Raw genomic sequence first — 25,965 nt, forward strand, 5'->3', positions numbered from 1 at the left:
CCTATGTTTGACTAGTAGTTTCAGTACAATACCATTGTAATAATTTATGTTACGAGTAGATATGTTTGTTCCAGATATATTTTACTAATGAATCTCTTCAGCAATATATGTGGTTTGATATAAGGGTGAATGTTGTTCCTCCTTTGGATCTGGCAACGTACACATTAAAAACACGAGTTCGCTTGACTACTTATCAGACTATTCCACTGATTAATCCCTTGTCTAAGCCTCTGAAATTCCACTTATCTTCTAGTGAACTGAGCATAACAGCACAGGAGTCACCTGTTACTATCGAAGGCCTTCAAAAGGTACTCAACTTTCAAATTATAATTAATACAAATGCAGCAGTTGTAGTTAATTTATAATACAGTGCAATACCAAATTACTTGTATTGTTTATTTATTTAAAATTGTGTAATGATTACTTGTACTTTGTTAAGAGTAGTTTATGTACATTACTTTTTGTTCAAAATAGAAATATTTAAATATTCCATACGAAAGATTAAAAATTCAAATATTAACTTCTACATAATTGATAGATATAAACAAAGTACTAAGTAGGCAGGTGAGAATTTGTGCTCGGTCAGAAAGTTTACATATTGCTCTGTATCATAAGACTAATGTATTTACATCTTAGCTGAATACTTTAAAGATACTATTACACCACATTATGGATGACTTTTGCCAAATTTCAATTTATTTTTGTATTTTAACACTGTAACCTTCAACATGATTTACAAATATTGTTAAAAAGAAAATGAAGTAGAAGAATAAATGAAAAAAATGTGAGACAAACTAAGTATTATGTTGTAGGTCAGTAAATGAAACTTTCAGCAGCAACTGCAATACAAGAATCAGTTTCTACTGAATTTTAGCCGCTTTGAAATCCTAGGCAATAAATAAGCCTACATATGACCATAAATTTTGCACTCATTTCTATCATGGAGTTTGTAATCCATTCTAATTCATTCTACTTGCATATAATTCATGAATCATTGGTTGATGGCAGTCTGACCCCCAATTGTTGACAATAAACTGCAGGTAATAATAAGATATTGTCAGAAATCAAAGTGCATAAAAATAGCTGTAAGGAAGTTATTCTTTACTATGTATGCTTGAGGCAAACCAGGTTAGGGCATACCATTTTATACAATTTCACAATGCTACAATATGCTTTAAAGATATTTGCTGTTAGCACTGACAATCTTGTCTGACATCTCCTTGACAATGTATGTTGTGTATCATTGAAAGAGATATTCAGATTAGCACATAGAATTAGCATTCTTCTTAGTTATGATACAATCGTCACAAGTGATTATGTTATCAATTTATGCTGTAGCAACAAAATTGCAGCTAAAATTTGGTTAAACCTGTTAGACCCTTAAATGAGAGGGTTAAAGGTTAAATAGAGAGGTTAGAGGGTCAGAACTTAGACCCTCTCAGAAGAATATTTTGCAGTATTACTTTTTTCAATTTTTTCACATTTCTCAGAAGGAAATGTAAAAGGATCCTACATTCAGTTTATGTATGCCACTTTTACTTTTATTCTGGGATTTTTTTTTCATGCAGGAAGTATTTCTTTTTATAAATCTACCGATACATTGAATAAAAATAAAGCAGAAAAATAAAAACTATAGATTTTATTTTTTAACAGGTTAGTTTTCAAGAAATGTGGTTAGACCAACGACTAACATGGGTAACACATTTTAAGGAGCTGAAGGTAAAATATCTAAAGATGTTAGACATGCTGAGAGTTTTATCTAATACCCATTGGGGAGCCATTTGTATATGCATGTTGCATTACTACCGAGCTCTGGTCCGTTCTCGCTTGGACTATGGCTGCATAGCCTATTTGTCAGATCAGGCCACCACTCTAAGGATGCAGTTCATCATTCATTCATCCCTCTTGCCACAGGTGCTTTTCGCTTAAGCCCCGTGGTAACTCTACTGGTGAACAGTGGTGACCCATCTCTTTCGAATAGGCGGAAGCAAATGATACACTCCTATGTGGCTCAGATTAAAGCACAACCAACTCATCCAACCTTTGAGCAGTATTCTCCATCCAGCGTTTTATCGATATCAGGAACAGCAGAGATCTACTGCTCCAATAAGCATCAGAGCTCAGCATGTTTTCTCAGCTCTAAATATACAACAATTACCTCCAGTCCTTACTGTTGTTCCATGTTATTGCCCTGCTTGGCGACCTTCTTTCATTAATTACTGCTTTGATCTTTGTCAATAGAATAAAAAGAACACAAATTCGGTTATTTTGTGAAAGAAATGTTATAATATTATAAACAGCCACACAGCAACTGTAACTGATGTTACAGTTTATACAGATGGCTCTAAAAATGTTAATTTTGTTGGCTGTGCTTTTGCAGTAAGCTACAGAACATAAGTGTTTGGCCTCCACAGCATCTCCAGTATTTTCATTGCAGAACTGTGTGCTATTAGTAAGATCTTAAGGTATAGTTAGCCCAACATTTTGAGATGTACTTATTTTCTCGAATCCCATTGACTTTTCTCGAATCACAGGTGATTAGTGACTTGTACTCCAGACATCCTATTGTTTGTGAGATTCAGTGTGTTATTTGGCAAATGACTAGATGTAATACAATAGTGAGTTTCTGCTGGATCCCAGCCATATAGGAATTTCAGGCAATGAGCATGCAGATAGTGCGGCAAAGGAGGCTTGTTTCCAGCCTCCTTTTACCAATTGCATTGCTTCTAATTATCTTATCTGTTTCCTGAAGAGGTTAATTTACGATGAGTGCAAAGTGAATAGAATGGTACCATGAATAATAATAAACTTTGTCCAATTAGGAACACTATCACCGTGGATCTCCTCATGCAGTAATAACCATCGAGATGAGGTTATTATCTGCTGCTTACGAATAGGCACACTAGGCTTACTCATAGATATCTGATGATGCATATGGATGCACTCTTATGTGCTCACTGCGACTGCCAGCTAACAGGGCACCACATCCTTGTGGATTGTATCTGTTATGCGTCATTGCATTGCAAGTTTAATATAGTGGCTAACATGTAAACTATTCTAGGGGATAATAAAATGTATTATGTTTATGGTTTCTTAGGGCTATCTGTTTACATTCAAGTATTTTGATTACTGTAGTGAGTTTCAGCTATTCATGCCAATCGCTGTAAAACTGATGGTTTGGTTATTTTATTGCTTTAACTGAGATATAAATAGATATATCTTTGTTTATTACAACAAATATATTGTGTTTGGGCGATGATAATGCGGAAGCATTTTTCACCCAGAAAAAAAATGTTAATAATAAAAATTGCATAAGAAAAAAGTACAAAATAAAAAAATATATATATAATTTTTATTCAATTCTTAAATTTTTTTTTTTTGTCTTCAGTCATTTGACTGGTTTGATGCAGCTCTCCAAGATTCCCTATCTAGTGCTAGTCGTTTCATTTCAGTATACCCTCTACATCCTACATCCCCAACAATTTGTTTTACATACTCCAAACGTGGCCTGCCTACACAATTTTTCCCTTCTACCTGTCCTTCCAATATTAAAGCGACTATTCCAGGATGCCTTAGTATGTGGCCTATAAGTCTGTCTCTTCTTTTAACTATATTTTTCCAAATGCTTCTTTCTTCATCTATTTGCCGCAATACCTCTTCATTTGTCACTTTATCCACCCATCTGATTTTTAACATTCTCCTATAGCACCACATTTCAAAAGCTTCTAATCTTTTCTTCTCAGATACTCCGATTGTCCAAGTTTCACTTCCATATAAAGCGACACTCCAAACATACACTTTCAAAAATCTTTTCCTGACATTTAAATTAATTTTTGATGTAAACAAATTATATTTCTTACTGAAGGCTCGTTTAGCTTGTGCTATTCGGCATTTTATAACGCTCCTGCTTCGTTCATCTTTAGTAATTTTACTTCCCAAATAACAAAATTCTTCTGCCTCCATAATCTTTTCTCCTCCTACTTTCACATTCAGCGGTCCATCTTTGTTATTTCTACTACATTTCATTACTTTTGTTTTGTTCTTGTTTATTTTCATGCGATAGTTCTTGCGTAGGACTTCATCTATGCCGTTCATTGTTTCTTCTAAATCCTTTTTACTCTCGGCTAGAATCACTATATCATCAGCAAATCGTAGCATCTTTATCTTTTCACCTTGTACTGTTACTCCGAATCTAAATTGTTCTTTAACATCATTAACTGCTAGTTCCATGTAAAGATTAAAAAGTAACGGAGATAGGGAACATCCTTGTTGGACTCCCTTTCTTATTAGGGCTTCTTTCTTATGTTCTTCAATTGTTATTGTTGCTGTTTGGTTCCTGTACATGTTAGCAATTGTTCTTCTATCTCTGTATTTGAACCCTAATTTTTTTAAAATGCTGAACATTTTATTCCAGTCTACGTTATCGAAAGCCTTTTCTAGGTCTATAAACGCCAAGTATGTTGGTTTGTTTTTCTTTAATCTTCCTTTTACTATTAATCTGAGGCCTAAAATTGCTTCCCTTGTCCCTATACTTTTCCTGAAACCAAATTGGTCTTCTCCTAACACTTCTTCCACTCTCCTCTCAATTCTTCTGTATAAAATTCTAGTTAAGATTTTTGATGCATGACTAGTTAAACTAATTGTTCTGTATTCTTCACATTTATCTGCCCCTGCTTTCTTTGGTATCATGACTATAACACTTTTTTTGAACTCTAAATTCCACCGATTCATCTGACACCTTTTCTTCAGGTTTTTAAACCCCAATCTACATTTCATTATCACCAAATTATGGTCGCTATCAATGTCTGCTCCAGGGTAAGTTTTGCAGTCAACGAGTTGATTTCTAAATCTTTGCTTAACCATGATATAATCTATCTGATACCTTCCAGTATCGCCTGGCTTTTTCCAAGTGTATATTCTTCTATTATGATTTTTAAATTGGGTGTTGGCAATTACTAAATTATACTTCGTGCAAAATTCTGTAAGTCGGTCCCCTCTTTCATTCCTTTTGCCCAGCCCGTATTCACCCACCCACTATATTTCCTTCCTTGCCTTTTCCAATGCTTGCATTTCAATCTCCAACTATTATTAAATTTTCATCTCCTTTTACGTGTTTAATTGCTTCATCAATCTCTTCGTATACACACTCTACTTCATCATCATCATGGGCGCTTGTAGGCATTCTTAAATTCTTAAATAAAAAAACTAAATAAAAAAGTTCAACAGAGTTTTGTTTTTTTTATTAATGCAACTTCAAAAAGTTTGAAATTTCAAGAAAAACTGGAAAGTTAATTTATAATGAACTTTTGAATTTGCTTAATCATTTTTCTGTAATTTTGAAGTGAAAGATGGCTTCTGATTACTGGTTTTTTGATATATTTTATAGAATTTGTTAAAAATGTTTTAATATATATACAGAACTTGATAATATTAAATTAATGTATTTTTACTTTAATTTTCAGGGAGAAATAGTAATATTATACACACCATTATTTCCTGAAACTGGTCGTGAAATATTGATATCAGTTTTAAGTGAAGCGTTAGGTCCATTCCCATACAAACTGTTACTGAATGCTGGCAACCCTGTTCCTGAAGATACTATTGTGATATCTGCAGAAATAGGAAGAAATGTGACTGTACCTTTGGATGTGATTAATATGTCAACTGTCAAAACTGAATTTGTTTGTATGGTATGTTAAATTTTATACATTTATAATTGATAAAAGCAAGTTAAAAAACTATCATCATCAACAGATACTGAGAAATTGTGTATAAATTAAAAAAAACAAATGAAAAAATTTGAAATCTTGATTAATAATATCATAAGGTTTTTGCTGCAACAAAACTTGTCTGGTTTTCAGACAGAAAACCAAAATTCATTAGTAGCCTCCTGACCGGGTTCTACAGAATCAATGATGGAGAAGAAATTAATAAAAATAAAAAACAAGATAGTTTACTATCTTGCTCAGGAGATATCATAAGTTGAAAAATTTAAATCAATCTTATTACAGTATAATTACCAGAAAAAGCTATGGCTTGAAATTATCTTAAGTTTAATCCCGCCATGTATGATCTTTCTCTGCCTCGGACATCTCAAGAAAAAATGAGTTTTGAAAATATATGCCATAAAATGAAATAGACCTCATACTTCAAAATAACAGTATAAATTTTCTTATTCCACACTGGATAGTTTTAATTTTCTTTCAATTGCATTTTGTGTTTCAGTACTTTTTTTTGGTATGTATGACTGTGTACATTCAGTTATTGTGTGATTATTGTGCAGTTTATTTACTGTGCAATTATTACTGATTAGATTTGATAATGTGATTAGCCTGTATGTGTGTGTATTCGAATAGTTTATCAATATGGCTGATAATTCAAAACTTCTTTTAATAAGCACAGAAAAGGAAAACATTTGGGAAGTGATGATTTAAACCTGTTAAATCAACTATTGGAGGAAAATCCTACATTGGTTAACCTTTTCAGGTAATTTAGTCTTGGAACTGGTTATGTACGGCGTCAGTTTTAAAACCTGTTACAAAATCATTTTATATGGCATCTAAGTCAGTTATTTTGTTTTATATTCACAAAGGAATCAGTTTTATTACACAATTTGAACGACGATGTAAAGTGTTTTATTTAGGCTAGAAAGAATATGACCATTTTTTTCTCAGAAATATGCTTGTATGTGTGTGACTTGTGTATTATAATTGCTATGACGAGTATGGATTTATTTATTATTTACAAAAATAGCTTATCTTCGTAGCAACGTATCGATGTATTGAAACACATAATAAATTATAATATACGGCATACACAAAAAAAAGAAGGAATTTGTAGTCATAAATACATCACTTTTACTTGAGGTCTATAAATATCTTTTCTGACAAAAGATATCGGTAAACATGTAACATACCGATTCGTAATGAATAACAGTATACAGTAAAAATTGTTTTCTGTCAATCTGAATAGCCTTTTGAGTGGTGGGGATTTTTGTAAAACGTAGTTTTCTGAATCTACTTTCACTTACTAACATAGGTTACTTTATAGTGTGAGGACGAGTTATTACCTGCGTACAGCTGCAGTTAGTTTTTATTGTCGCATACCGTCGTTCCCTTGCAAGTGGTAATATATTATTTCATTTTTTTTTTCAAAATTACATCGGTTGTTTTTTATTCAGCGCGATTTTTTTCACTTATTGGGCGTTTTTTTTAAATTTGTGATTTTTTTTATTTGCCGTAATTTTTTTTTTATCGAGACAATGAATGACGAACAGATTAGGTTTTCTCTTGACGAAGGACTTTCAGATTATGACGAAAATGACAGTGACGACCTTGAGGGCTTGGACGACATCAAAAATACTGAAATTAGGGGTTTCGATTTTTCGGAACCGCATCTCCTGAATTTTAGTAGCGACGATGACGATCCAGGTCATTCGAGTAATGATACTGATACGGAGCAGGAAATAAATGTAGCCGGTTCAGTTCTACATCCACCTGCTGAAGGAAACGATAATTTATTTCATGAAATCCATTATCGTTCTCCAGTGCAGTTAGATGTTGAAATGCAACCAGCTGTTGAGTTTCCTCTCCAAGATGAGGAACTTGACACGGCGGAGTTACAAGAAAATCCAACTGACCGGGCCCAAAATGACGAAACAGTTACAGATGACGAAGGTTACGAGTTGGAAGGTCGTCTGCCGGTTCTTGGAAATCCCTGGTTAGTTTGTACTGATAGGTGTAAATATGGCACATTAAACAGTTTGCCTTTTACGGGTCCGGAACCAGGTGCATTTGTAAAGAATACCGACTTTTTGGTTAAATCCGCTGCTCGTTAGAGAGGTCGGCCTAAGAAGCGTCGTAGGAATTTACAGAATGTGCCTGAATATATTCCTGATCCCCGTATTCATGGGCAGACGCCGTTTGCCGTATTTATGTTGTTTTTTGGGGCTATCCTTGAAAAAGTAACATTACAAACTAATTTGTATTTTCAAAGCCGTAGACCTGATGGACCATTACCTAAGGACAGAATTCAAGGTGACGTTAATCTTGATCAGATGAAACGTTTCTTTGCAATCATCCTGGAAATGGGTCATACTGTAAGACACACTTTACAAGAATACTGGTCAACTGACGAGGTTTCCCGTATCGCTTGGTTTGGGAATACATTACCGAGAACTGTCTTTCTTCATATTTTGAAGTATTCACACTTCACTTACTAGAATCCACCAATAGAATCAGAAATGCAAACTGGTAACTATGACCGTCTCTGGAGAATACGCGAAATATTTGAAATTGCACGTCAGAAATCTCGTGAACTCTGTAATCCACGACAACAAATCGTAGTTGATGAGGTTTTATGCGTCTACAAGGGTACAGTCTTTTTTCGACAGTATATACCTAGTAAACGAAAGCGCTTTGGGATAAAGCTTTACAGACTTTGCGATAATTCTGGGTACACATTCGATATGAGTGTATATCTCGGGAGACAACGAGAGGAACTAAATGTAAACGAAACCATTACTGAACGTACAGTTATCAATCTAATTGCAGGTTATGAAAATTGTGGATATCATTTGTATATGGACAATTTTTTTTCATCCCTGCAATTATATCGACGACTGAAAGATGTGGGAATTCTAGCTTGTGGAACAGCTTGAGACAATCGTGCTGGAATGCCAGCTGAATTCACACGAAACAGACATAAACGATTAGGTTTGACCAGATACCGGTTAGCCTGTCGTACGACACTGGCTGGAATATCTTCTATTCTATTCAATGACGCGAATGGTAACACTCTTCTGTCTTCTATTCATAGGCCTGCTGAAGTAAATACAGCGTAACAATTCACGGTACAGAAAATGTCGTGAAACCTGTAATGATTGCAGAGTATAATAATTGCAGGGGGGCTGTTGATCTATCTGTTCGTCTGTCTTCAGCTATTGCTTACATAGGCGCATCACAAAATGGACTTTTTTTCCACATTTTTTATATGCTCCTTGTCAATGCTTATACGGCTTACAAGTCAGTCAATAAGATGGGAAAGAACCAATCCTTCAGATGGTTTTGAAAGGGCTTGTTTCATCATCTCCTACGGGATTTTCTGCACGAGGATCTGATGTAAGAAATCGTGAATTGTTACGTATTAAAAGTAGTGAAGCAAGTCATTTTCCTAAACGTGAGGGACCAAACAGTCTTAGACAATGCGTTGTGTGCTCTACAAACGGCATTCGCGCAAGATCAGTCTGGAAGTGTGTGGCTTGTGAGGTACCACTCTGCATAGACGGATGCTTTCTCGTGTATCACACACCCCAAAATATCACCAACTAGGGGTAAGTGCTTTTTATTTATAAATTTATTACTTCATTTTATTTGTTTAGGTTATTTATTTATTTGTCATTTATTTCATTCTTTTGTTTTTTTGGGGAATCTCCCATAAAAAATATAGCAATTTTTTTATGTGTTGGAGTAAAAACTAGTGGGCGCTCACAATTTCTTATTTTAATATATATATATATATATATTACGATTTTATATACATAGTAACATAAAAAATAACTGTGTTTATCTTGTAATAACTGGGGTAATAATTTATGCGTTTAATGAATTTTATTACGCCCCTGGCGTGTAATAGCAATGCTCTGTTGTAAAAAAAATTTTTCACGTAATAAATGCTCTTAGGAAGTCTTATAATTTTTAAAAAAAGATTTACATTATATGTAACGCTAAGAAAAAATAAATAACTAAAAATTTTCTCGAAATTGATATGCTAATTAATTTGTGATTTATGACACGGATTTTTCATCATATTTTACCCAATTTTCAGCCGATTTGCTTGAAACTATTATTTTTAAAATCAGCAAACTATGTTTCATAATCACAGCAAAAAAAAAAAAAATTTCGCTAAAAAAAAAACGCGGTAGAAATGCGCAAAAACAATTCTGGAATTAAATTATCATTTTTGTACTGTTTCAATTTTTTTGTTGTTACAGGCATAAAAAATATTCAATCGTAACGTTTTTTTTTTGTCAGAATCTGTTAAATCTCTTTAATATAATATAATTTTTTGAAATTTTGTTCACAAGAGGGTAGCATAAGACTATGAAGGGAGGCAATCAGATACCAACATATTTTCGCAGATCATTGTGATGGGAGAAGGTTAAAGAAGAAGTAGTGAAACTTACTTCTGAATTAACTGGTGTGTCGGTTAGTAGTAATAGATTACGAACTGAAATAAATAGCAAAGGAAAGGTAGAAACTACTGTTAAAAATAGAAAACGTGGAAAACCTGTGCTAGGAAAATGGGATGAATTTCACAAAAATGTCAAAGTATCATTATTATTAGATTGACTATACAAAATTTATTTTTTCGAAATGAAATACCAACCTTAAAAAACTACTGGCTGTAATAAACTGTGACAAGAGTTTACCAAAGATTGGACGCACTAATTTGTATAAATTACTGTTGTCGATAGATTTTAAATTTAGTAAAAGAAATAGAAAAAGTGTAATTGTTGATCAAGAAGAGATCATAATTTGATGGCATAATTTTTTTTTAAAAAATAGCAAATTATTGAAAAAAAAGAAGTATGTTTCATTTGGATGAGACATGGGTAAAGGAAGGCCACACCAATTCAAGAATTTGGTGTGATATGACACACAGTAAAAACAGCATTTCTGTCAAGCTTAAACAGGGGCCTGCAATCTCTAAAAAATAAAGGAAAGCGATTAGTTGTTGTACATATAGTCAATGAAAATGGATTTTTAGAGAGCGGATTACTCGTTTTTAATCCAAGGTAGTCCATCATGGTAGTCTCATGGAGACTACCATGATGACATGAACATTTCTAGGAAGTGGTTTGGAAAAATATTGTCAAAAATAATATGTTGTAATGGACAATGCTCCATACCACGGTGTGAAACTGGAAAATATTCCAAACAGTTGGAGGAAACAAGAAATCTCTTTATGGCTGCAATAAAAAAATATCCACTTTGCAGAAAACAGTTTAAAAGCAGAACTCCTTGAACATGTAAAACACAGTTGTGACAAATTTAATAAATCTTTAATCATTGATTTGGCTGAAATGAAATGTCATATGGTGTTAAGGCTTCCTTCCCCCTTATCACTATAACCTTAATCCAATTGAGTTACTTTTGGAGCCGAGTAAGACTATGTTGCTCGAAATAATAATAATACGTATAAAATGAAAGACATTAAAATTCTGCCTGAAAAAGGCATTAACAAGGTATTAACTGATAAATGAAAACAGCATGTGAAACATGTTACAGAAGAAGAAAAAAAGCGACTTAGATAAATTTCTTGATGTTGTGGTTGATGAACTAATAATTAATGTTAGAGATGATTGTCATCAACGCCAACTTCTGGGAGTGATGAAGAATCGGATATAATGGAGGGAATCCGGTGTTTGTGTTGGACACTGACAGAATAAAGTAAGCAATTTTCTTAATGTTTTGGAGTGGTAAGGTTTAGTTCAAATTATATATTTTACCTATTAAATAATTTTTAATAATATGGGATATTGTTTTCGTAGGTTTTATTATATTAAACATTTTGTGAGAAATTAAAAAGTTATAAGTTTAGTATACAATTAAGTATAAAGTAAATATAGGTTAAATAATTATAATTAAATAAATTATAATAGTAATTAGAATTATAATAATTAAAACTAAATAAATAAATTAAATTAATTGTAAAGTGAGTATAAAATTTTGTGAGGAATTACAAAAAAATTGTAAGTTTAGTATGTAATACTTTTTATGCATACTGTTCCACAGTGCTCTGTCGTCTGAAGTTTGTTTATGCGATATCTCCTTCTTAGAATGAACAGAAAGTAGAATCAACAACTTCTGACTATAGAAAGGGTGTAGTTATTTGAAGAAAGATGATTTGATGAAAGGATATCTCCCTCCACTCAAAAAAATTGTATAAATTCTGAACATGTCATTTTTAATGATTTTGATGAAATTTTTTCTTGTTTTAGGCTGTTTACATTTATATTGTTTAAAGTTGCAAAAGTTCTTTTATTATTTATAAATTGCAAATAATTTAGTTTGAGGTATATTAAAGAATACAAATCAACGAATCCAAAATTATTGTTTATAAAAAATCTAGAGTAAACTGTAAACAGTTAAATTTATTTAATATTTGATCATTCAGCTAAAGTGTTACTTGATACTTGATTTAAGGAATTTATTAATAAATAACACTTAATAAATCTTTCAGCTTTGCTTCATTGTATAGAAAGTTGGCATTGATTTTCCAACAAGATTAGTGCTACATGATATAATTAAAAATTAGAAGTAATAACAATTATAGATAATTTTAATACTAACCATATCAACCATTGTCATCACAGAAATTGTATGCACTTGGGTTTGATTCCTTATAAAAAAACTAGCAACCCAATTTTGAAATAAGTCACATCAAAATTTATAAATTATATTTTGCCTTTGGATATATTGAACTTTTATTTTTTACTAATTTTTTACATTATGTTTTTATTGTGAAAATAGAAAGACACAGTTTTCTAATCTTTTGTCATCTAGTTTGAATTCCTTAATTACCTACAGAATTACTGTGCAGTGCAGGTGAGGAAATGATAGATAGATTATACAAATTGGTGTGTAATATTTATGAAAAAGGGTAAGTTCCGTCAAACTTCAAAAAGAGTGTTATAGTCATGATAACAAAGAAAGCAGGGGCAGATAAATGTGAAGAATACAGAACAATTAGCTTAACTAGTCATGCATCAAAAATCTTAACTAGAATTCTGTACAGAAGAATTAAGAGGAGAGTGGAAGAAGTATTAGGAAAAGACGAATTCAGTTTCAGGAAACGTATAGGGACAAGGGAAGTAATTTTAGTGCTCACATTAATAGTAGAAGGAAGATTAAAGAAAAACAAACCAACATACATGGCATTTTTAGACCTAGAAAAGGCATTTGATAACGTAGACTGGAATAAAATGTTCAGCATTTAAAAAAAAATTAGGATTCAAGTACAGAGATAGAAGAACAATTGCTAACATTTACTGGAAACCAAATAGTAACAGTAATAATTGAAGAACATAAGAAAGCAGCCATAATAAAAAAGGGAGTCTGACAAGAATGTTCCCTGTCCCCTTTATTTTTTAATCTTTACATAGAACTAGCAATTAATAATCTTAAAGAACAATTTCGATTCAGAGTAACAGTATAAGGTGAAAAGATAAAGATGCTATGGTTTGTTGATGTAGTAATTCTAGCTAAGAGTAAAAAAGAGTTAGAAGAAACAATGAACAACATGGATGAAGTCCTGTGCAAGAACTACCACATGAAAATAAACAAGAACAAAACGAAAATAATGAAATGTCGTAGAAATAATGAAGATGGACCACTTAATACAAAAATAGAAAGAGAAAGGATTATGGAGGTAGAAGAATTTTGTTATTTGGGAAGTAGAATTACTAAAGATGGACAAAGCAGGAGCGATATAAAATATCGAATAGCACAGGCGAAACGAGCCTTCATTCAGAAATATAATTTGTTTACATCAAAAATTAATTTAAACATCAGGAAAACATTTTTGATAGTATATGTTTAGAGTGTAGCTTTATATGTAAGTGAAACTTGGACAATCGGAGTACCTGAGAAGAAAATATTAAAAGCTTTTGAAATGTGGTGCTATAAGAGAATGTTAATAATCAGATAAGTGGATAAAGTGACAAATGAAGAGATGTTGCGGCAAATTGATGAAGAAAGAAGCATTTGAAAAAATATAGTTAAGAGACAGACTTATAGGTCACATATTAAGGCATCCTGGTGTAGTCGCTTTAATATTGGAGGTGGAACGGAAAAAGTGTGCAGGCTTACATTTGCTTTACGGATGTAAGATGTAGAGGGTATACTGAAATGAAATGACTGGCACTAGATAGGGAATCTTGGAGAGCTGCATCAAACAAGTTAAATGACTGAAGAAAAAGATTTTGAATTCCTGTACCTTTTATTATTTATGAATTGTTACTCAATTTTTAAATAATTTCATCTTCTGAACTATAAAATATAGAAACATGAGACAGGGTCCTGTGTCTTTGTCATTATATTGAATTGATGAATATCATATTTTATAAAAGTTATATGTAACCTTCAGATTGTCTCATTCTCAAGTAACATTATAACTGATTGTGTACATTATAAGGCATTACCAAGTTCAAACTTGCACATAATGATGGCATTTTAGGTATTGTGAATCAGATAAATTATAAAGATTTTTGAAAGCTGTTAGAAAGCTATTTTTGAAAGCTGCTCACAAGAGTTTTTGTTTATCTGAAAAATCGTTTATGTAGACATTTTTTTAAACTTTCTGCATGATTTGTTTTTGTTTATTTATTTTTTATTTTAAAATCTTTTAAATTATGTCCTTTTTTATCTGTACTTTATTTTCAACAATTCTTTACAATTGGTAAGAAAAACTGCTTTTTTGTTATTTATATGCATGCTCAGTGATGAATACTTCAGCAATATTGTGTTTCTTCCTCTTTTTGTGCGGATCTCTTTAACAAGCCCTAAACAGGTTTGAAATCTTTTTTCTGCTGCCGATCCTTCAAAAATTATAATTTATGTTAGTTGATAAAGCCTATCCATTTGTTTTTTTCTTAATTAAATTTTCAGTTACCAATCAGGTCTATGGAAGTATTATTCTTGAGCAGCGAGTAATAAATAACCATCCTGATTTTTCATCCATAAAGAATAACCAGAATTAGAAAATAATAATTTTGGATTTTATTAATTAATTTATATATATATATTATTTATTAAGAGTTGTTATTGTATTTATTACTTTTTTAATATAGCCGGACCATTCTGATCTATCTATTGCAAGCAGCGTTTCTGCAGATCCTGGTAAACATGCTATTCTAAATATTGTGTATGAACCTTCTAGCATAGGCACCATCACTAGACTGTTGACAGTGAATTCAACAGATGCAGGAGCATTTTAGTAAGTATTAAAAAAATCAGTTTTTCCAATAGTTTCTATTACACAATGAAAGATTCAGTTAGATTAGCATATTTTTAATTGAAATTAGAGTTATTGATTTTATTATTGCTCATGAAAGTTTAGAAAGTGTAAGTAAATATATACACAGTATTTCTATTTGGGGTTATCTGAATAGTATTAAACTCTGGTATACAATGACAGAATGTTGATGGTAACAAGAAGCCAGTTACTTTATTGCACTCATGTTGTTAATGTTGCATCTTTGTTTTATAAACAGTAGGAAAGACACATGCATTCAAAACATGCTATGCATTCACAAACACATGCACACACCCATGTGTATGTGTGTGTGTGGGGGGAGGTGTTTCCCTGGTGGTACAGCAATCTATTCCCAGCCTGCACATCAACTGAGCTTTCTAACTTGACAAGTAATACATGTTTTTTAATAATACGCTGGTATGATTTATGTTGTACTCATTAACGTAAAATTTGTATAAGTATCTAAACATTATTCCATTTTTAGATATATAATGAAATCTTTTGTCGCTTTGATTTGTTACATAAATTAATTAGTTTTAATAATGCAATAATATGGAAGAATAATTAAATAACTCACGTCATGTTAGTCACTTTCTGTGAAGAAGGCCATTTGTACTTTTCATTAGTATGTAATCATATCTATCAGCATTTTTGTCAATAAAAATCAGTTTTTTTGTGATTCTGCATGTTTACAATTGTAATACATAGATAGATGGAATGTTTAAATAGGGTATACTTGATAAAGACCAGTTTGGTTTCAGGAAAAGCACCCAATAATAATTAGTGACAAATGATTGTAGAAAAATTATTTATTGAATGAAAATGAAACTAAGTCTAACTTTTCAACATAAACCTGGCAACATTTAGGCACTTGTCCCATTTTTCTTTGAACTTTATCATTTCAGTAAAGAATTTTCATGTTGTAAAGAATTGTTCACCTCTCAATGTCTGAACCATTCTGTACCAAATGCCTAACATCCTCATTGTTGTAAACTTGCTGGCAGGTAAGAACTCTTAGATTGAATTGCGGCAAAATTTTCTTCTGCAACTTTTGAATATGTTTGTTATAATTCTGCTTATCATCTATAATGGAATAGACATTTGTTGATACTTGCACTATATATTTCAGCAATTTAACCTAATTAAAATCTGCCACATTTTTATTTTATATATGGCATAGGCGTTTTACATATGTTTTATTATTTTTAAGTTAATTTTTAATTGTTTACTATAGTAATAGTGTGTGGGCGCCAATAACATTAACTTCATTTTACACCCAGGTAAGAAAAAGAAAAATGAAACTAAATTTATCCCTTAATTTTGGTCTGAAGAATTATAGGCTAGCTTAATTTTATCAAAAGTGTAGAAATCAGGGCAAAATCGTTCACTACCTGACTTGTTGAAATGCTTCCACTATTGAAGCATTTCCAAACCTTTGTATAAATTTTATTTTTATTTTCACCTATAGATGATGCTCTAAATATTTGTTACATTCTTCATGAATCATCTTGACACAGGTGTTTTAAAAATTTTTTTTTTCTTTATAGAATTTTTTTTTTCATTTTAAATATATATAGTTTTATTATTTGTTGAAATTATTAAAATAAAAAATAAAAATCATAATAATGAGGAAATATGTTAGCATCTGCACACTAGTAAATTTTAGCTTTTGAAGGGATTGCCACAAAAAATGCATAAAAAGTTTAAAAAAAAAAATTCTGTTATTTGGAACAAGTTAATCAACTTTTAATATTAAAAATGCATTTCCCTGAATATTTTTATTATGATATTAAGAAAATTATTGTCATTAAGTCAATATGATAATATTTTCATTTAATCCTTAATGAATTATTGAAACAATGAGTTATTGATTTAAGACTATTGCTTTTTTTTTATAGTAGGCTGCGGTTTACACATGAAATGTGTTAAAACTTTCCATCTTGCACAATCTTCCTAAATTATACAATTATCAATAATAATAATATTGTAATTGCATAATAATTATCTTTAATTATACAATTATCTTCCCAAATTATTTTTTCAATTTTTTTTGTAAAACTGTTTATTATTGTTATATTATTAAACATTTGACAATTTCATCACAATAATGGAAACAAATATTTCATGATACTCACCCACTATTCCTAAAGCATTGCCGAAACATCCTGACATATAAGGATAAAGCTGAATTCCACATTTTAACTGCACACTTGTTTTTCTGAAAACTTTTTAATTATATAATTATAATAGCTCATATTCAGATATCTTCTTCACTTCCCAAACTATAATCAGTTAATTTGTGCTGTACAGTTTAGTATTTAAAAATGCTAAGTTAAATAATGTTTTTCATGTACCCTTTGCTTATCCACTATTTAATATTGAAAGAAAACTCAAACTGTCAAACTCTTTAATGTTGAAGGTTAAGTAATTATATAAATTACCTAGTAGCCTAGTTTTCAGCTTTTTCCAATGCACTTGTTTTATCATTGAATTCTTTTTATAAACATACAATTATGCATCTGAAGCAAAACAACACCCTTTTTGTAACAAATCATATCTGTTTAATATTAAACCTAGAATATATTAATAACTCTATTTTACTAATATTTTCTATAGCTTTCCAATTGTTGCTACTGGATGTTTACCAAAACCAAGTGGACCTCACATTCTGAAACCTGGTGAAACTATTGAATTTAAAATCAAGAATGTATTTAACACTCAGAAACAGTATTCATCTCTTGTAGATTCCCCTGCTTTTATTGTGAAGAATCCTACACTTGAGATTCAACCAAAAAAGGTAGCAAATATTATAGACTTTTTTTTAAAATGATAATATTCTTTATAAGTATAAATTTGTTGTGAGTTTTGTATGCATTACATTATCCCCGGTTGTAACTGTATTTCATTTTATCAGGAGCTGTATTTAAAATATATTATTTGTCTTTGAAGGTACGTAAGCATTATTTAAAATTATAAATTTTTGAGATGACAAATCAAATTTTTACTACAAATTTTCAAAAATATTTATACTGTACTTTCATCTATTATTATTATTTCTTCTTTATAATGAGCATTGGTTGATTAAAGTAGTATCAACTATGATTGAGCTTTAAGAGTTGTTTGCCGACCACAGCTGTAATCCACTTCAGGCAGGAATGATATGTGCTCATGATGTGTAAGTTTCCTTAATCAGGCTTTTGGCAGAAGCAAATAGGTAATTTGAGGTAAAAATAGATTTTTTAAAAATAGAATTATTCTGATTCGGAAAAGAATTCAGTTCTGCTCCGACAGATCCTTGGAGCAAAGTTTATAGATATAAAAGTTTTGGATAACTTCTTACAGTTGGAACAGTCATTTAAGTGATAACAGATGATTTGATTTTCCAGTCAACATTTCATTAATCAAAGATTGTAAATAATAAGAAACATGAAAGATGATTTCAACATGGTGAAGTTTCTGTTTTTCTCAAATTTCTCATCAATTGTTTCAGTCAAATCATCTGTTATCACTTAAATGTGAACCAGTACTTCACCATGTTATAATTGTCTTTCCTGATAATTTGCAATCTTTGATTTATGAAGTGGTGACTGTGAAAAATTGGGCTATAAAAAATTGTGTGCCAGGTGGATGCCGAAGATGTTAACTAACACAGATAAGGATAAATGTCTTGCTGCAGTGCTTGAATTTTGCTTTTGTGCATTGTTACTGAAGATGAAATTTTAATTTCTTATTTTACGATGAAGACAAAGCAGTAGTTGATACGATGGCAGCATTCATATCTCCTAGATCGAGGAAGTTTAAATGAGAACATTAGGTAAAAAAGGTTTATGGCTACTGTTTTTGGGACAAAAGCATGTATTGCTTCTCAGATTTAGTGATTTCAGAACTACTCTGAATAACAGTATGTATTGCAAAACATTAGAAAATGAATAACTTGGGATGTTATCTAACCTGATTTTGCATAACAAGGTCTGGCCAAATCAGACAGTGAAGCGATTAGAAAAATTTTGTTGCAATCATTCACCCTATAACCCTGAATTAGCTGTCAGCTATTCTTTTTCTACTCCGTAAACTATGGCTTGCATCACAAAGGTTTGACAATGATGACAAATTGAGAAATGACATTACTGTGTGGTTTATCACTGGTGACAGAATTTCTTGAAGAGAGAATGAAGAAGCTAATGAAATAGTATGCAACATGTGTTGAAGCTGAAGGCAGCTATGTAGAAAAATAGTAAATAAATATAGTTTTTATGTGAGTGGATTTTTATTTTAAAATTGATCTTACTCTAAAAACACTTATCTTATATATGTAAGTTTCTACTGGATCCCTAGCCTCATAGGATTCTTAGACAATGAATGAGCAGGAGTGGTTGCCAGTGCATGCAGCTAAAAGATCCAATTATGCCTGTGAAATAGTGATTAGTTGGTAATAATCAATAATAAGCTATGCTGTACATTAAATGCACTCTAGCTGTGAAAAGGGTCAATAAAAAACAGTCTCCAAGAATAGCTTATCTTATAATTTCTTATGGTCTGGGTAATCCTCCAATACGTCTCCTACTAAATTACCATAATATGATTTTTCAAAATCTTCTTGATAACATATGTCATGCTGCAGCAGTACAAAATATATATTTATATGCAAGGTGTACAAAAATATATTGGGGGTTTAAAGGTGTTTAATATATGTTTAACTTGGATTTACAGAAATTAATCACAAATAAAAAGAAAGCATAACTTATAGTTTTTTACAATACAATGTACAGTTTTCGACAAGTATATAATGTGAGTATCTTTCGTCTCATGGTTCACATCCAGCTGATAGGAGAGTTTCTTCCGTGCTTTAACTGAGTAATGGAACTGAGAGCTGCTTCAATCTGTGCCTCAAATTGGGTAGATCAGTAGGTAGTAGAGTCACATACACAAGATTCTTTATGAACCCAAAAGAGAAAAATCACATGGGATCAGATTGGGTGACCTTGCAGGCCACCACAAACAATTTCTTTCTTCAGATTCATGCTAACCTAACCAGCAGTCAGGGTGAAGAAATAGTCATGTATGCAGCATACCCAGATAAGCAACTTCTGCTAAGTTTATTTCAGCAAAAAAGAACAGTTCAGAATATTTCACAGAAAATTTTTCATTTTGGGAGTCATTTTTGGATTGTAAGTCATGGGGATTTTCTGACCTCCAGATATAGACATTGTGAGTGTAAACTTTTCCACTAAGATGAAAAGTTGACTTATCACTAACCACAATATGATCAAGACAGTCATCTTTATGCCGCAAGATTTCAATCATGAAGTTGATATGCACACCATAGTCGATAAGCATCATTAGGTTTACAGTTGTTTGTAACAACTGTAAACAGTATGAATCTAAATGCAAATGTTTCCTTAAAACATTCCACCTTGCCAGTTTACAGCTGGCCCTCCTACAAGAGTTTTTAGGACTTCATAGGAAAGACTCTCTGACAGGTTCAACATTTTCTTCAGACATCCTTGTTTGTCCTGCACTCTTCCCTTTACACAGACATCCGGTCATTTCAAACTGATTATACCATTAATTAATGGAGGATCACAATTAAACATTCTATGGAGCGCACGTTGAACAGTAATTACAGATTCACATTCAGCAAACTGGAAAATACTGACACTGAAGGCATTCTGTTCAGGAGTCACCATCTTTGTTAGTGGTGCTATCAAGTGATTTTTTAAGGAGTTAGCCTTAAATCAGCACTACATACCTAATCCAAAAGATGTAACAAATAAAAATCCTGATATTCTTTTTTGTACACCCATTATTTTCTCTTGTGGTTGTTTTCTTTTATCCATTCTTTCTATTTTTAAATGGAATCATTATAGTCCCATTGACTTTACTATTTTTATTTTATTTACATATGTAACCATAAAAACATTTATGTTTATATGTATGTATAAAATGAATGTATTTATAAATTTTCCTGTGTGCATAATTAATTGTTTTTCCTTTTCCATTTTAGGTCTCGAGCAATGATAACCATTTTTTATTGTTTATCCATAAATAAAAGAATGGGTGTGTTTCCCATTACATATGTAAAAGTTTCATTTTTAGTCATTAAATTTCTTTTTAATATTATTTATCTATCTGTTTTTAATTTCAGGAAGAAAAAATACGTGTTCAGATGTTACCAAAAAATGAACTTGGAAATTTTACATTCCCTGAATTCCCAATTACTGGAAAATTATCCGTTGTATTACTCTCAGAATCATCAACTACATCTGATTCAGTTGATTTATTAAATAATCAGATCAGTTGGCCATTTTATTTGAAAGGAATAATTAATTAAATAATTAATCTTAAAAGTAAATAAAAAATTCCTAAAAATCTAATCTGATTTAATTTTGTTGTTTGTTTACTTAAATTTAATTATGTAAACTTTCCTTACGAAAATCTATTTAACACAATATTTATATAGAATGAAATTATATAAATCATGCAAGAAGTCAAAGATGGATATATTCAATGTTCTGTACTGCTACTGGACGCCTTATTTCATTTACGTAGTGATTTTTATGCATAATTATCTATGTAAGAAGATGTTTCAGTATGTTAAATTTGTTTTTAATTGTATAATTTAATATAACTATGTAATAAAAAATTTTTATATTTTTTATGTTGATTTTTTATGCTTTTTTGTCCATATTGTGTATTCTAAGCTGACAAATTAATTTTAAGGATATTTTTTAATAGTTATGTGCCCTTTGCACCCATTTTAATTGTTTTGATATTTCTTTAGAAAATTATTGTATGTTTTTTAGTGGTAAGGACCAATTAAAAATTAATTTCAGTTAGTATTTGGTTATCTGTGATAGTATTATATATATTATTTACCATATAAATTAATCATCATTAAAACACCATATCTGCTTTAAATCCTTTTGAGTACAGAAAAAATATGTATAAATATAAAGAATTTCCATCTTAATTATATATATCTTTGTTCAACTCATTTGTTGTCTCATTTTCATCACTTTGCTAATTCCTTGTACTGTACAACACTTATTTATGAAAGAAAAACAAATGTTTTTTAGGTTAGACTATAGTTTTGTTTTATTATGATATACTTAAGTATATAAGTATAAATTTACTTAAAACAATAAGTAAATTTATACATTGCATTATAATTTTGCAATTAGAATATTTTTTAATATATTATTTATAAAATAGATTTAGATTCATTTTAATTTAAATATAAGCTAGGATACTAATTAATGTTAACTACTTAAATATGAAAGTGAAATTAAAACAGAGCAATATGTTTATTAAATAATTGGTTACAGGAATAATCAGAAAAGGGCTATGGGTTTACATAATTCATTACATAATAAAGAATAAAATCCTGATGATTTCATATTTGAATATCTTAATTATAAAAATTATTAAAAAAGTGAAAATCCACCTTATCGGCAAATTAAATGTATTTTTCCTAGATCTTTCAGTCCGTAGACCGTTATCAGAAGAATAAAATAATATTATAAAATTAAGTTAAAAAATTAAAATGGTAAGCAGTCTTGACTGTTTGCTATTTATAAATATACTGAATTGAGATGTAAGTGTAAACTGGTGGAATAAAATGAAATTAACTGGAACTATGTTGTAGGAATGATACTTTATTTATTTAAATTATTATCTCTTTATATCTATATTCAGGGCATGTTTAAGCAATTTATCATCTTTAAAAATTTTTTCTCATTAATTATCTTGTTATGATTACTGTAATGTGATTTTTTTTCTAAATTAGTTGTATTATAATAATTATAAGAAATTTCTAAATCCCTTTACACAAAATCCCTAAAGAAATGGGAGTAGTTTGAGAAATCAGATGAAACAGATGGAAATGGGATCGAGACTTTATACCATACAGTAATAAATTATTTATACATTTAACTTTTAAATGTGCACTTATTGTAGTAAATAACCGAATATTACGCCTAAGCTAAATATTTTATATGAAATAAATATTATTTTTATTACATCTTATTCAACAAACAAAAAAGCTTCAAACAGTTGCTTAATTTTCCTGGCTTTGCCCTTGATAGCTTTTTATTTACAATACATCAAAGGGTTTTTAAATATTAACGAATTTATTTTTTATTGATTAAAATCAATTAAATTAATTATGAAAAATAAAGTTGAAAACTAATTTAGATGAAGAATTTATACCACTTTAGAAATCTTACAAAATGTTTTAGGCAATATTTCACTAGAAGGGGAGAAAGGGTGTTTAATATAGCTATATTTACCTCATGAAATTTTCCATTCGAGCGTGACTTTAAAATAATAGCTAATATTTTGTTTCAAAAAATAAAAATAATCAGATCTTAGAAACGAAAAAAATGATATTGAATTGATTTTTTTGTTTTCATCATAGTACAAAATTATCCAACTGTTCTTTACCAGTAATCATGAGATACCAATTGAATTGTTTTTTTGGTTTTTCTTTTTTTTAATGTGGATGATTGTGAAGCCTCAGCCGAATTTAATATAGTCTCATGCAAATGCTTTAATATAAAATTTGTTTAACGGTATTAAAAGTAAACTGATAAAAAGTGAAATCTGATACCACTCCAATTTGTCTGTTATAGCCTAAAACTTAATTTATTAATGGTCTCGTGCATAGAAATACTTTGGCACATAATTTGTTACCATTGGTAATTCGTTACCAATGTAAGCACCATACGTAATCACCAAATTAGATGATTAATGTTTAAGTCGATTTAGAAATATTAAGAAAAATCTAAAAACAAATTATTTTTGTACGGCCATATTCCCCTGATAAATATGGGTCAAAATTTAATAAAATATAAATTGAATATTTTTATAACTTTCATTAGAGTTTTTAATATCCGTTTTGGAAAAAAAATCAGCTAATTATATTCCCACCTTTAAATACGATCGTCTTAAAATTTCAGTACCGGCCTGTAAAACTAACTCTTACAATAGTACTAACGTGTACCGAATTTCAAGTTTCTACGATACCACGACCAAAAAATGAAATTTATAATTGTGTAAATACCTCGCCGGCTTATAAGTTCAAAATTTAATCGTTTCAATGCTGCATATATAGAAATATTTAAACTAATTTCAAGTTTTAATATAAAGGCAGTCCGGAGATAACTATCAAAATACATGCCGACATTCATACACCCTTCTCGAATTAAGCACGGTTTTTCGGTCATGAAAAAGTTGAGATTTGCAAAGCCCTTCCGTCAAAACTTTTGACCGATACCGTGCTTTTTCTTATAAGTGGGAAAGTAATAAAATAAACAAAAGAAAAATACAGTAACAAAATTAAACTTATATAAAATTTTAAAACTATCACAGAAAGATGAGAAGTGACGTTATGAGATAGAATTCTGCTGCCTGTATAAGACAGAAATGCATTTGTTGTGTTTCGCCACACTGTATGGCGCTTAGGAATATAATTCCTTCACTCAACTCTAAAATACCTCTTCCAACCGACGCGAAAGCTACGCTTAGGAAACTAAGACTTCCTTTACATCAAAAAGGGTTGGCTATTTCCACTAGCCAATTATAAAAACGGGTTACCAAAAAGTAGCATTACTTCACGATTCACACCATGGTATTTGGTGATATCAGTCAAATTTACTTTCTCTAAGAGTAATGACATCCATTGTACACCAACCTCTGCGATAAACAGAATCAAGGTGTGCCTAGTACGGCTGAATATTATCTACATTTTGATTGAGTCGACATTCTGATATGCAACTTTATATCTGATTTGATGAAAAAACCATTTTACTCCTCATTTTTTCAAGTAAGCCTGCTTACTTGAGTCGTTATTAAGAGCGATTTGTGATTTATTTCGAATAGCCTAAAACCGTAACACTTAAAATTTTACGTTAAAGTACCAGTATCGCTTTTGTACATAAAATTACTATGGGATGATAATTTTAGATTACATACTCAAAAAATTGTTTAATAAAGAAATTTATCGGTAAATTAATTTTAACTTTTATGATAATTTATTTGGAATTACCTATCTATCTGTTCATCTCGTGTTATTTTTAAGAAGAGAACAATTTGTACATTAAATTATAGTAAACCTATTTATATTCTCCATCTGACATGTGGTCTATCTATTAACGAAAAATAAAATGAATACAAGATAGACTGTGACACAAATCTGATTATAGTTTTAAAAAAGATATGAATCACTAATAGATCGGCATTTTACTGCTGTATTTGTAGTTAAAACAAGTAATGTGTGACCATCGGGTTGGTTACATTAGAAAAAAGTCAAAGATAGCAGTTGTTTCTCTTTTTGTCAGCGTGTGTATGAAGAGTAATTTACAGCGGTCAATACCTTATAGATTTTTCATATTGGTTTGCTTGGCATTTCTCCCGCCACCACCTCATTCGGTCGCCCTAAAGCATAAGACCGAATGTCTGCCACAAACGGCTACTGAGCCACGAAACATTTTAGCGACCAGTGTCCTAACTAGCCCCTAGAGCTAACCTAAAAGCGTGGTACCATACACCACTCGCTTGCGTGTCCCACCGATCAATTGTCATGTATCACTAAAATGGGTAGGCGCACCCCGTCAATTACTAAAACATATATGACTATCAATAACTAAATTTATTTCGTCAAAAACAGCAATTCGCTGCCACGCCTAGGCCGCTGAATGCCAGCAAGTACCTGTCCACCATTAAAGCGCTTGGAGCCTTAATCTGGCTGGTACCCAGCCATATCTCTTGGTTAGCTTCCTACAGCAGAGCGGTAGGAGTCTTTTCCAGTAGGTAAACTACTGATGTCGGTTGAACAAAGCAACCGCATCAAGGAACTCCGACACGGTCTCGCCACATTGATTCGCCGCTTGTGAGTGGCCAGTTTTCCCCTTGACCTCTAAGTTCCAGGGT

The 25,965-nt window shown here is 31.0% G+C and overlaps 1 protein-coding gene across 1 annotated transcript in view; it reads left to right on the top strand.

Moving 5' to 3' along the window:
* Window positions 1-21,535, top strand: part of LOC142320375 (hydrocephalus-inducing protein homolog) — a 64,973-nt gene extending 43,438 nt beyond the window's left edge. Inside the window, exons 8-12 of the mRNA XM_075358081.1 lie at window positions 75-308; window positions 5,463-5,690; window positions 14,852-14,997; window positions 17,653-17,833; window positions 21,182-21,535. Of these exons, the coding sequence (XP_075214196.1) occupies window positions 75-308; window positions 5,463-5,690; window positions 14,852-14,997; window positions 17,653-17,833; window positions 21,182-21,367 (975 nt within the window). The 3' untranslated portion in view covers window positions 21,368-21,535. The remainder of the gene's footprint in view (window positions 1-74; window positions 309-5,462; window positions 5,691-14,851; window positions 14,998-17,652; window positions 17,834-21,181) is intronic.
* Window positions 21,536-25,965: the final 4,430 nt, after the last annotated feature.

The sequence above is a fragment of the Lycorma delicatula genome, chromosome 2, assembly GCF_047948215.1.
Source record: "Lycorma delicatula isolate Av1 chromosome 2, ASM4794821v1, whole genome shotgun sequence".
NCBI lineage: Eukaryota > Metazoa > Arthropoda > Insecta > Hemiptera > Fulgoridae > Lycorma > Lycorma delicatula.